The sequence below is a fragment of the Pseudonaja textilis genome, chromosome 4 (genome assembly GCF_049901715.1).
Source record: "Pseudonaja textilis isolate UNSWEBS1 chromosome 4, rPseTex1.2, whole genome shotgun sequence".
Classification (NCBI taxonomy): Eukaryota; Metazoa; Chordata; class Lepidosauria; order Squamata; family Elapidae; genus Pseudonaja; species Pseudonaja textilis.
Window position 1 is genome coordinate 57,791,136 of NC_141993.1, and position 14,503 is coordinate 57,805,638.

Below are 14,503 nucleotides of genomic sequence, written 5' to 3' on the forward strand. Positions count from 1 at the left end.
AGTGTTTGCATAATCCCTTAGAGAAATTTATTTTACCAAGCTGTTATTTGCACAGTTGTTACAGAGAGTCCTGTGAAATAAAATTTGATTTTGTGTATTTGTGTATTCATTCATATACATTTTAAAGTTTTATCTCACCATGCAAACACATTTTCTGGCATTAGTTAATAGAATTAATTTGGTCACAGTTTAGGTAACATTATTAAGATGCAGTGCATTAAATCTTACTGGTGTTATAATTCATGCATGAATTCAAATGACTAATCTTTAGTATCTAACTGTATATGTACACAGTTGGTGTCTTCAGGGTCTAAGAATTGTGAGGCTCCCATTAGATCTCTTCCAGAAGCCAACTGCACAATATGTACACTATTGAAATATGTAAACATTAAAAGAGGTTATTTGTAGGGATCTCATTTTTTTTTAGTTCAAGTCCACAAAACCCATCGATCATCTGCTGGCAAACTGGTTGGAATGGTAGAAGTTGTTAATCATAAAACAATCTAGGAGAAGTTATCCTGTCCTCAATATTAGCCCTCCATATCACATCCCACAATGTAGTTTTGTCATTTGGGAGGACGAACAGATGTCTAAATTTGTAAATAAACCATAGCTTTGAAGTGTTATTTGAACTTTGAATAGTTTTATATTTGAGAGAATACTATAGGGCCCAGCCCAAAAGGACTTTGGGCTGGGCCCTATAGTATTGAGTGATGCTCAATACTAGACATATAGACAATACTAGACATATAGATAATACTAGACATTTAAGGCCCAGCATCACTCTTGGAAACAAAGATGACTGTACTTTGCTTTTTACAATACTTACTTATCATTTTTTTTTAATTAAAAGATACTAAACAGCTTTAGTAGCTACTTGGTTCACTTTTCTGCTATGTATAGAATAGCAGAAGAATAGAAAGAATATTTTAAAGTTGGCTGTAATTTTGAGGAAATGATCCCAATACTTACAATACGTTGACATAAAAGAAATCCATTATGGATTTCAACAGGAGCAAAAATTATAATCTGATCAGTATCTCAACATTGAAAGGCTACAATAGAGCTTGCTAGGCATCTATCATTCAGTCTTCTAGAGCAGGGGTATCAAACTTGATTTCATTGAGGGCCATATCAGGATTGTGTTTGACCTCAGAGATGGAATGGGCATGGCTGGGGTGGGCATGGGCAGCTCGACTTCACTCATGTCAGGGGCGCCTGTGGCGGCCCAAGTGCTCTGCCAGCAAAAATGGGCTCCTGAGCTCCATTTTTGGCTGCGACGTCCTCCTGCAATGCTGTTTTCACTCTCAGAGCATTGCAGGAGGCTGTCACAGCCAAAAACTCTGCCAGTTTTCACTGAAAGAGGCACCTTGGGCCAGTCCTATGGGCTAGATCCAGTCCCCGGGCCTTGAGTTGATACCCCTGCTTTAGAATTTGCTGAAAGAAAATTTAGGAAACAGGACTACAATCCTGTCAACCTCCAACTCCCCTCTATAGATATACTTTTAATAGAGAATGGGGATTAAAGAATAAGAATACTAACAGCAGCAGCATTCAATTATATAGATTTCAGAGATTTTAGAGATACATGTTTTAAAAGTTTACAAAAGAGACAGTTACTTTAAAGATTCTATATGTTGTATAGAGTTTTATTTCTTAATTTGACAACAGTGGTAGATTTCCAACATTTGTTAAAATCACATATAAGTAAGTGGAACAGAAATATACCTAAAAACTTGCTGCACTGACAGAGGCTGTATTTAGACTGTTATACATAACAATGCATTATATTCTACAGTACAACTAGTAGTGTCATAAAAGAGGTCAATTCCTCATCTGACAAGCATGAATATATAGATAGAGGATATTTTATCTAAGCCATGTGGGTTGCTACATTCCTCCTTCCTCATTTGCAGGCGTACTGAAAAAAAATTGCTAGTTTGGTAGTACACTATAGAGTTTGCTCTTCCCATGTTTGATATCTTATTTTTATGATGACCAGTCAAGATTTACAATTTTTCTGACATTGCCCAAGCTGTGGCACCAGAATAATTTATTGATTATATCATTGTTATATAGCTTTTGTTGTTTAAACCAAAGCACAAACCAAATGTGTTTGCAGACCACATCATTGTGACTTAACTATTAAATTCAGAGGTTGACCAAGATAGTAAAAGATGTGAAAACTAAGTGTTAGGTTGAAAAAAAACAAATAAAGGAACTGGGTACAGAAGACCAAGGAGAATAATGATAGCAGATATCCCAAGGGTTGCACACAGAGAAGGGGATGGACTTTTTCCTGTATCATCTTGAATGTTTCATGTCCCAATTTTTTTTTAAAGTAGATTTTTTATACTTGACCTGCATTTGAAACAATGAGGCAAGAGCTACAGTAGATGTAATCAGATATTTGCAAAACACATTCAATTTTCTGCCCGTGTGTTCAGATCAATTCTTAATTGGAAACCACATGACCAAAACACTTGCCTTAATTTTTATTTCTTCTCTCATCCTCTCCTTTTATATTGTACCAACACACCCAAGGAGCAGTTGCGGAGAATTTTAAAAATTGTACATACCCTGGTGGTATTTTTATTGTTACAATGAAAGTATACTCCCAGTATCTATTGCAGATATTTTCTTTTCTATCGTGAATCATTATTATTTTGTGCAGAATTTTAAAATATACTTTATAATATGGCTGTGGTTTCTTTTGTAAACTACATCGGGAAGGTTGCTGAAGGATAGGATATCCATTTTAAAAAGCAAACAAGATTTATGTGACAACATGAAAACGATTGTGATGAAACCATGCATAATCCCACTGACATTTAAATGTATATGTGTCTGTTGTGCTCATATTAGAGAAAGAGGAATTATATGTAATTGAACCAATTAGCTGCACACATCACATTTCCTGAATTTTTGTTAGAAATTACTAATTAATCAGAAATAATTGAAGAAGAAAGGAAATCAGGGAAAGGCAGGTTTATGTAACAATAATAAAAAGAAATGCAAAATATACTAATTTCTAAAACTAATAATATATTGTGAGATGCAACATATTATTCCTGGTACACCTGAAGCACATTCTGGAATTTGCCAAAATGGGCGGCAAGCACACAATTGGAAATAACTGGATTTATGTATGTAACCACACCCAAATATTTTTTTCTAATTGGCTGTAAGTGGATCTGTAAGTGGCTTGTTTAAGCTCTTCATCAGAGAGAATTTGCTTTTGGAATTTATTTCAAAGAAATTCAGTACAGTGTCACTGAGGTTTCCAATATGTACCTATAGATGTGTGCCCTAACTTCCAGTGCATGTAAAATCACTTTTTCAGAAGTCTGCAAACTCCCTAATTTCTCATAGTTCAGTTAACTCCCAAAAGAAAACATCCAACAGAATTATATCCCATTCGGTTTTGCAGATTACAAGGGAACACAGCCAGGTAGGCTTCAGAAATCGTATCAGCAGTATCTCCCTTTGCTTGTTTAGAAAAATGGTTTCTGTTATTAACATTATCTCTGGAAGATAGCTGCATGCATGTGATATAACTCAGTTGAAAGCTATTTAATCAATAAGTTCCATAAAACCATACCAAAGACCTTGAAAGATTGTTGCCAACAAAATAAGCAAAAATTTGACTAAGTAATGAAGCATCAGGTATGCTTGTATATTTGGCCCATAATATCTAACTTGATTTATTACTTGGTACCTTTATTTGGGCTAAAGCAATTGTTATTTATTGAGTTTGGGTATTGGGTATTGTTGATCTGACACTCTTGATGTAAATAACCAAAAGTCTAGAAAGCAGACTCTTCAGTCAATCAATTTGCTTCAGTTGGGCTATTTCCAAGACAAACTAAAGGCCAGTTTTAGTATCTAATACCTCCCTATTCAACAGCCAAATGTAAATAAGGCTTTGGTGCAAAACGGACTGACATTATCTTTTAACGAATGATCAGTTTTAATAACTAAAGAGAAATAACTAAATGAGCAATTATTATAGCTACATTTTGTCTCTATCCATTCCTGAATTGGGAAGCCTTGCTCACAGTCAACCATGCCTAAGCCAATCCTGCTTGGACTACTGCCATGTGCTGTAACATGGGACTGTCCTTGGAAAACATTGGAAGCTGAAGCTAGTACAACTTGGATGGTTTCTGAGGTGATGATAGGTGTATTCTGATATCCTCAGGTAACTCACTCTCTCAAGAATGGCCTTGGTTGGTAGGAGGCTTTCCAGTGCTAATCATGGTGCTGGTTATTAGGATTAAAGTCTTACATGATTCCAGACTGTGCTATTTATAGGACAACCTTCTTCTGTCTCTCTGCCCATCTGATCAAGTTGGACAGAGTCAACTTACTCTGGATCCTATCCACATGAAAAGGCCACTTAATATATATGTTGCAGAGAGTTACAATGCAAAGGGTAGTAATAGAAAACATCTTCTGGAATAGCTCTAGTTCTTCCTTCCTGAGTTTCAGGAAAACAGATAAATTCTGGCTGTTCTACTTAATCTGGAAGCAATGTACAATGCATGCAATCATTTATTTTGTAGATTTTGATAGTTGTGATATTGCTGGTGGTTTTGTTTCATTTACATATAGGTTACTTCTTCTTTTTGAGGGGGTTATGTTTAATCTTTGAAATGATTAATCATCAACAGCCTTTAGTGCCATAAAACACACTCATAAACAAAGCTTATAATTTCCTTACTTAAAATTTATTGTTTTACGATCTACAAAAATCTCAAATATAACCTTAAAACAAAAATTCTACCTGGGAAGAAAATCTGCAAGCAAGGTTGACAGTTTGTCCCCGACCTCTACAGTTCTCACCTTCAAATACAGGCTATATATCTTTATTTTTAAAAATCAAATATGCAGGTGACCATCTAATTTTAAGTATCACAGCTAAGCATATAGTATTTGCCTGTTTTCCCCCCTTAAAATCTGCCTTGATCAAGAAAAATGTGTTATGTTCTCAGGAAGCACAGTATCAGGAAGTGGAAATTTATTTACCTGAAATGAAAAACGGATTGCAGACTTCAGGGATATATCAGTTTGGAAGATGAACAAACTGTAGACTTGACACTGGGCACTTGGGTATAGGAAAAAAAGATTTATCTTCCCTTTCAAAATGTAATTCAATCAAAGTATCTTAGTTGCAAGGTTTTTTTTTAAAGGTTCCTGTGTTATTCTCCTAAGATTTCAGCCCATGGGAATAACTCAAAAAACAGCAATAAAACAATTCAGGGGACTGGGGAGAATCCACAGTGAAAACAAGCCAGCATTACAGGTCTCAAATCAAGTACTCGTGCTGAATCTCAAAGAATAGCACTGGAAACTCATAGACCAGTTTTAAGCATATGGATCTGGATGAATGTGACAGCTGAATCTCCATTCACGGTGAAGAGAAATTTAGTGAACTGCTGCAAAAATTTAAACCAGTGCTTCTACCTCCATTATTTTCAAAAGATATTTTAATTTCTTTTTAAATCCTTCACTGTTGCTTCATTCTGTGTCCATCAAAAAGATTGTATTTTTATTTATAAATAACCCCAAAGGATTATGATTCAAAAAATTATTTTTTAATATGTCTACTTCATAATTGAAAAGGATCCAAATTGAAAAGGATCTATGTCTTTCAGAAAAGTAGTCTCTCTGGTGGGCAAATTATGTCTTCTTTTAATTTTTTGAAATAATGCTCTCCCCCTCTTTTGAGGAGAATTTGCTTTGGTCTAGTGGTTAAGGCACCAGAATACAAACCAAGAAACTATGAGTTCTACTCCCGCATTAGGCTTGAAAGTTGGCTGGGTGCTCTCTTATCCACCCCACATGGTTGTTGTGAGAAAATAGGAGGAAGAAGGAGTATTAAGTACATTCACCATCTTGAATCAAAAAAATGGGGTAAAAAGAAGTAAATATATATTCTACATTAAATATTTGTAACCCAAAAAGTCAACCCAAAAATTTAGAAAAATTGATATTTAGTTCAATATCATCCTTTTAGCTTCCTATTGTACTTGTTGAAAATTTTTGTGTAGTCTCCTGTGATGGAGTTGAAATCATGCTATTTAAAAGTAAACATAACACCCTTCCAGTTTGTCCCTTCAAAATATAGTCCTTTTCTGCTTTAATTTCTCAGTAAAAAAAACTCCACTTTTTTCTCATGCAAAATTATATTAGGAATTCCTTTAAGGCAGTGGTGGAATTCAAATTTTTTTACTACCAGTTCTGTGGATGTAGCTTGGTAGGCATGGCAGGGAAAGGATACTGTAATATCTCTAGTCAGAGGTGGCATTTACCGGTTCTCCTAATTACTCAAAATTTCCGCTACCGGTTCTCCAGCACTGGTCAGAACCCACTGAATACCACCTCAGCTTTAGGGGCAATTATATATGCATTATCAATCATCACTCTTGTATTAAATGCTGCTGCAAAATTTCATCCTTGTCTTTCTCCTGACAAAATATATCGAAACATCCATTGGAACAGCTCTTATTCTCACAAATCTTGAATCTGTTATATATAGTTTATCAATTTTTGTCCCGTATCCTTTTTTCCCCAATCAAAACGTTTGCTGAGACTTTATAATATTTTTTTCTCTAATATCCTTACCAGAATCATTGGATTAGGATTATAAACCTTTGAGGTATATAAATTCTTTTTAGATTTGCATCTCCCTCAGAGCAATGTAGTTATATATAGCTTCTATATTCAAAATAAATATGTTGGTATTTTAGAACACTTCACATAATGCAGTTCAAAATATTGAATCAAATGTTGACATTTGAAATCTAGAAAGGACACATATAAGGTTGCATATGCATTTGTTTATGTATTTTTCTATTACATGGTAAAACACAAAGTTGTGATCTATTGTTGAACAATCCATTACCATAATTTGAAGCAAAAGACCCAAGAGCTTCAGAGTACAACTGCATGCCCTGCTTTGCCGATTACTTTATTTAACCAGATCAGCTTATTATGAATCAGTGTGGAATGTCATTGCAATAACTTAATATTTTTGCTTTTTTTAATCCATATTTGGAACATCAACTTGCATTACAGAGTTTCTGCAGTACGATATTTTCTTCTTGTTACTCACTCTGACTGTAACCATTTATTCCATTAGAGATGAATAACCTGCTACCTAAATTGGATACTGGTCTGTACCTCCTATTCAATCTCAGTAAACTGCCATTGTATTGAAAATGAACATTTTGCTGAATAAGCCAGCCAACTTGAAGATAATGTATTTATGCTGAAAGCTAATTTGGGTGTTCAAGGTTTATTAAATTATTTTAATATTCTTCTTGAGTTTCACATTTTAGTTACTTCATTATATTTCAATGCCTCATTGGTGCTGGTTGCCTACTAAGTTCTGTGAGAAAATTACTTTCCTTCAGAAAGCTTGTATAGGCTAGAGGAAAAAAGTAATTTATGGTTCAGAACTAAGCAAACATCTATTTTCAAAGTTTACAAATGGCTGCATAAAAATATTAAAGCCATCTGTAGCTACATGTATGCAGCTACCATATAAAGAAACAGTTGCTATAGTCATGAAATGCTATCTTCAAAATACTTTGACAAATGTAACATTATAAATAGAAAAGTAGAAGAAAAACAGCTTCTGCTGTTCACTTGTAGTACAGTTTTTAAAACCTGTGTAGCAGATCCAATGAAGCACAATGGGCAAACTATACATAGTATGTTCATACAAATTAGAGGATCTTTGGCCAATATAAGCATTAGAAATTGAAACAGACTGCGAAGAAGAATCATTGGCCTAAACAATTCCATTCCTCCTATTACCTACAAAATTTTCCAGCTATAGTTGCTTCTTATGATCCAGGATTAGCAGTAATGCATTATATTTTTCTTTAGGGTTTTGGCAGAAAAATCCAAAATATCTCTGTTTTTATTAGAGTTCAGTTAAAAAGAATTTCTCCAGTAGAATTACTCAGAACTGACCAGAGTACTGCATTGGAAGTTTCAATCTAGTCTGCAATATTCTAGTTGGGTTTTATCACAAAAACAAATTTAAGACAATAAAATATCAACTCCTAATAATAGAGGTCTGGTTAGGCCTCTTCTTTCATTCACCATCAAATATCACTGACCATAAATATAGGTAGGAAAGGGGAAAACTCTGTAAATTGATCATCCTATTATATTTGAACAAAGCATTCTAGACTAGTATTTCAATAAACAAGATTGGCCTCAAAGGAATTTGAAGACAATTGTACTACTTATATAGAACATGTTCTTTTAAAAATGAAAATCTAAAGTCACTAAATTTGAACATGCTACTATAAAGAAATGTTGAAATGTTTATATACTGAGATGCTCAAAATGTCAGCTGGATGTTGCTGAGCCAGAACCCTTCCTGAGCTCCTTGACCAAGTCTCCACTGTAGTCTCCTTACCTTTTTATGTTGGTGGCTTCAGTAACATCAACCCCCATGTCTTAGAATCTGGGGGTAGAGAGTGCATGGCCTTATGGTGAACATGGACTAGTACCTATTGAAGCCCTAAGTATTTTTTGCTTTGGAACAATTGTTCAATGAGATGAATTTGACAGGCATAACATTTAGCTCTATATGACTTAAGGCTGGGGTGATAATCTTGCCATAGTAGCCGAGACTCCTTCTAGACTGTGGATTCAGATAAAATTGATAGGATGCTTCCTAGTTAATCTCCTGGCACTTGTAAACTGGCTCCTGGCTCCTCCTTCATACAGATTGTGTGTGGTCAGCTGAATCCTGGAAGTAAACAATGCTTCATTATAAAGAGGAGATTTTCCTGCTGCCTTGAAGATGCTACAGTGCTCCTCATATCTTTAAAAAATCCCCCTGGATCCAACTGTGTGAGATAACTATAATTTTTATTTTTAGATAAGTTTCTTGAGGCTATGATAAGAAGACAACAACAGAGAATATTAGAAGAAAGGAACCATTTGCATCCTTTCTGGACAATTTTTGAAATGATTTTAAGGACAGCTTTATGTAAAACAGTTTGTAATAAACCATACATATGATCTGCCAAGCATGACTTAGATTTTTAGGTCTGTCTGGTAAAATGTCAACTTATATCCAAAGGGTACAGGTTCCAGCAGCATTTCCAGCATACCTATCCCGCAGTAGCTGGACTCTAGGACTACCCAGGAACATGCAAAAGTTAGGGGCCTGCTCTGTAAGGACAATTCCATCCTTTCAAGAATGCAATACCATAGTTGACTGAGAACCTTAATGTACAAACAGAATTTCAAAAATTGTAGTTAGTACAAAAATGAAGTGATTCCAGAAATGGTACTCAGCAGGTTCTGACCAGCTCTGGAGAACTGGTAGCGGAAATTTCGAGTAGTTTGGAGAACTGGCAAATCCCACCTCTGACTGGAGATTTTACAGTATCCTTCCCCTGCCATGCCCACCAAGCCATGCCCACAGAACCGGTAGTAAAAAAAAAAATTGAATCCCACCACTGAGTGATTCCCATGCTTATTGGCATTAGTTAAGTCCCATGAACATACTATATCTATACTGCAAGCCATGAATTGGCTGCCTGTAATTGAAAATGTTGATTTTTTAGCATTTTATAAAGCCCTCTACAGCTTGGTACAGCTTGGGTGCTCCTGAAAATTGTTTCAATCTAAATAAGTACATAAGCATCCCTGTGCATAGATTATAAATTAGAAAATCAAAACTGCATTGTTGTACTTGGTCCAATCCCTGCACCATTGTTATCCCTGATAAGAAAAGCATATTTATCTCAATTTGCACCTCTGCATAGAAATTTGTTTACATGAAGTATATTCAGATGTCTGTCCCATGGGCTGAATGACAGTCTTCTTTAGTATCTAACATATCCCCTGTGTTCATTTAACATACAGTATTCCATATATGATGCTGTTGCCACAACTGCTATGATTTATCCCAGAACAGCTATAGGATGGGATGAGGCTGAGATTCTAAATTATAGGTTTTCCGAGCAGAAGTAGTAGAAATGTTAATTAAGTTTTAATTTTCTTAGTAATCCCTGGTTTTATTGCATGAAACCATGAATGCACGAGTGGGACCATACATATGAGTTCCGCTAAATTATTTCCAGACTTGTTGGCTCTGTCTCTGACATCACTGAGTGTGAAGATTTGGAGAGAAATGTTGGAAGCATGCTTGGCTCATTAAAGTTCCTAATAATTTAGGAGGATTCTAAATGTGCTTGGTTGAAAATGTTTAACAACCCTTTGGGGCCTGCTTGTTCAATGTGAGACAGTTCAGAATAGGGGCAGCATCTGCAAAGACAATGAAGGAGGGCTTCAAGTACAATTCAGTTCCTCCTACTTGGGTTCAGGCAGTAATTCCTCAAAAGAGCTAGTGTGAAATCAATTAGCTAACAATGTGGCCTAAAGATGAAACTATTAGTTTAGGATAATTTAAATCCTCTGTCTTGTTGCATGTAGCATTTCCTCTCCCCTTAATTTGTGTGCCATTCAAACATTGACTCTGCCAAGATGCCTGTGTAAGGGAAGAATAAAGCCACTGTGCTAATAATGGGACCAATTAAGAAATTAAGTCATAATTAGAGGAGTTCTAGTGAGGAATCCGAGGGTAGTATGGGGTGGATAAGGGGTTAAACCATAAACTACTAGGCTCTCCTTGAACAGAATAAACCATTGACAGAAGCATGACACTGAAACTATTTCTAAAGATTATAAAGAGTCCCAGTTGAAAATAACTCATCTTGTGATATATACAAGAAATCCCCCCCTCCAAACAAAAACAAATGAAAAAAGTGGACTTTCGGAAAGATGAAATTATTTTCTAATTACAGAAGCAGAGAAAATATAACTAAAACAAAAATTATGAATATGACAAGGAGGTTGAGATGACAAACCAGTGCTATCCACGGCAAGCTGCCAACAGATGTTATGCTCATTGAATATTGATGAAATAATTGTTACAAAAAACACCAGTTGTACAATTACATATTTAGAGACATAACATCTTGGTGCAACCTGAGAATATGACACCTGGGACTGAAGACTGATTAAGATAGTAGTTTATGCCCTATATTGTTGATGAAAAGGAACATAGAAGTGTTAGCAGAGACAATCATAATAATGAGGGTTAAAAGGTTCCTGACATGGGAAAAATGAGATTGATAATGAATGAAGAGTGACAGAAATGCATTAATTTTTAATAGCTGTTGAGATGTGACATAAATGAGGCAGCATAATATCAAGAACATCATTTTTAAAAGCCATCCATTTGCATATTAAAGGAGGACGTGTAATTTGTGTATGCCAATGGCAAATGTATTCTCTGAACAATTGTGTAGCCAGAAATACACCATCTTCATGGAAAAAAGAATTGAGTATCTTGGGAAACATCATGACTTGCTGGTTGAAATGCTAAATAGAAATATTGGACATTGCAACATTTTGCACAGTTGTTGCTATAATGGAAAATCATGTTTGTATGTGGTAGTTGTGTGCTTCTGTTGATATGGTGTATGATATCATGATGATACCTAGCTGAATTTTTCTGCCTTAGATTAACTGGGTGAGTCGTTCCTAATCAAGGTTTTGTCCCAGAGCTTAGAGAGTATGGATGGGGAAGAATAGCCTTTGGATCAATTGTGGCAAGACCAAAGGACTGTGGGCTCTAATGCCAACCAGATCCATAGGTTTTCCACCCTTAACTTTACCATGGCTCCTGATTAAAGACCAAGTGGCAACCATGGTTATGAAGATCTTTACACAGTTTATCTTGCATACTAATTGTGCCCATTGCTGGATGGGAGGTCTTGCTCTCTCACATCTTAGTTGCCTCCCATGAGCATTATTAGTTCAGAACACAGCAATATAGACAGGTTTGGCATGTCCTGTAATACCAATACTAGCCACAGTAACTTCCAGTGGGTTTCTGGGCTGTCCTAAGGTGCTGGCTATCACTAATAAAGTCTTAAATGACATAGAGACAGATAATATTCTTACTGGTTTTTTTTAAATAAACAATGATAGAATTGCGACTATGTAAAACCATAAAAAAGCCCTGGACTAGATTGAATATAGCATTTAGTGTCACACAATATCAAACCTGAGGTAGTGACAGAGGTCACAAACATGGATGGTAACATCCATTTATTATTGTTCCCTTGTGTTTAAAGTATGCCTCCTATAATCATTTATTATCATCAAGACTTCTAGTCATTAATACCTGATTCTATGTTTTTATTCAGATCCTTTTAAAACATCTGTATTAATGATGATCGCCACAGTTGTTGCTACAGTTTAAGACAAGAAACTATCAAAGTATAGAAAAATTGCAGCACAAAAAACTTTTCTTTTTCATTCTTGAAGAAAGATTCTGGTGTATCTAAATGGCAAAATAAATATATCTACAATATTAAATCTAATTTAAACAATTAAGATTTATTTCAGTTTATAAAACATATATATAATACCTAAATACCTTATAATGCCTAAAATAATTACTCCAAAAATCTTGTAGCATACAGACAATATGGCTATTCTCCTACACAAAAAGAATTATTATAATTCTGAAACATGGTGATTCTCCCACATGGAAAGAATTATTATAATTCTTACTACTTACTACTCCTTAAGTGAAAGTTACGCAATTAAATCTAAATATGCAAAAAAATGCACAAGTAACCTCAATTATTTAAATATATTATTACTTTTCTTAATAATTTTAAATAGTAAATATTTTAATGATAAAACATGATTATAATGCTTTAAAGAAGGAATTGCTATGTTTAATGGGACTAGACTATTCACTGCAATTATTTGGGCTATATTTTGATAGACATAATTTATACAAAAACATTGTTCTCTCTTTCTATTCCACATCACTTCCCCCAAATCCATGACAGTATCATAGGGAAAACATGGACCACTTTCAAACACTGTTATTTGTGTTAGTAAGACAAATTTAAAACACTTTCTTCTATGTTAGTGGATGACTAAAACCAAAACCAAACAAAAACACAGTATTTGCATTGAAAGTATAGCAATTAAAATTTCCACTGCAGCATTTGGACTAATTTGAAATGCAAACAATTTACTTAAAGCATTTATTAAATTAAAAACAAATCCCACTGAACAAAGAGAAATGAAAATTGGACAAGAATGGTTACAGTAAAAGGATTGCTTTAATTAAATATTATTTAAATGCAACCATACTTAAAATTAAGAACTTGCTGTCCTAGAATTCTAACCCTAGAAAGCAACAATTTTTTAAAGTTCAAGCTGACTTTAAATTATTCAAATTTAAAAAAAGAAAGAAAAAAGAGGGACCATATTTTTCAAAGGAAGAACAGAATAAACAAACAAACAGACCAGCCAATGGAAGAATAATGGAAGAACTATCTTACAGTAAACTTTAAACATTTTAAATAGTGACAATAGCTTTGGGTACTCTATATACTTGTCCCACAACATTCAAATTTATAAAGTTAATAGCAATGCTATTGAACCATATAATTCAAAGTTCTTAAATCAAAATGGTCTTATTGGTAGCTTTTATATTAAACTTTAAACCATATTTTTTAACTTTAACTTTTTTAACTTTAAACCATCAAAGATATAAGAATACATTTTCTTCGGCTTATGGAAAACACAAACAGGAGAAAGTTGATGTTTCTCACTGTGAATATATCTAACCTCTTCTTGTGATCATAATGTAAAACTAACTAATGGCTAGTTTTAATAAATGAAGTTTATAATGCATGTCTGATCAACTTAAAAATCAAATTATAGCCTATGCATGCATGGGATGCTGCAGTTAAGTAAATTGGAGAGCAAAGCCCTCTGCTGAAGAGGATAGGATTGAGTCTTGGAAGAAGTAAGGTTTGTTCACATTGAGTTCAACCATGGTTTATGTTGCTATATAGAGAATGGCACAGACAACCCAGCTTTGGTGAACTTTCTAAGTGCATATAAGCAAAATTAATAGCTGTACCTTTTGTGTAGCTTTTATCACCTGATCCTTGGCATCCATCTTCATCATCACAGTCTCCACTGGATTCTGTCTCTTTGCTCATTCCATTCCCACTGCTGCCTTCCCTGTCAATCCAACTTTCGGATTGTAAACTTGTTGTGTGGGCTGCCAGCTACAATGCAAAATATTGACAAAAGTATTCAGATTTCTAGGGGAAAAATGTAATACTGTTTTTTTAATTATTGTTCAGTTTTCCCAATGAAGTCAGAATTGGTAGTTTAATATAAATTCATTAAAAGCAATATGAACTACTAAATGGAAGATAGAGCATTACTGATGAGTTTATTATTAAAACTCAAGGCATTTTATTAGACATACTTCTGTATGCAGTCTCATCTTCTAACATCAGTCTTTTGAGCATTTTGGTTCTTTTACAGCTACCATATTAAATTTTATTTTTCAATACTATTGGTTTTAGAACATATCAATTGGCTATCAACTGCCATATTTCCTATCTTTAGCTTTTAC

General features: G+C 34.5%; 1 protein-coding gene across 2 annotated transcripts in view; it reads right to left on the reverse strand.

Moving 5' to 3' along the window:
- LOC113436827 (glypican-5-like) overlaps window positions 1-14,503 on the reverse strand; it is a 358,073-nt gene that overhangs the window by 75,066 nt on the left and 268,504 nt on the right. For both annotated transcript variants that reach the window (XM_087933156.1, XM_026701472.2), the window contains one exon: window positions 13,997-14,147. In XM_087933156.1, the coding sequence (XP_087789282.1) occupies window positions 13,997-14,147 (151 nt within the window). The remainder of the gene's footprint in view (window positions 1-13,996; window positions 14,148-14,503) is intronic.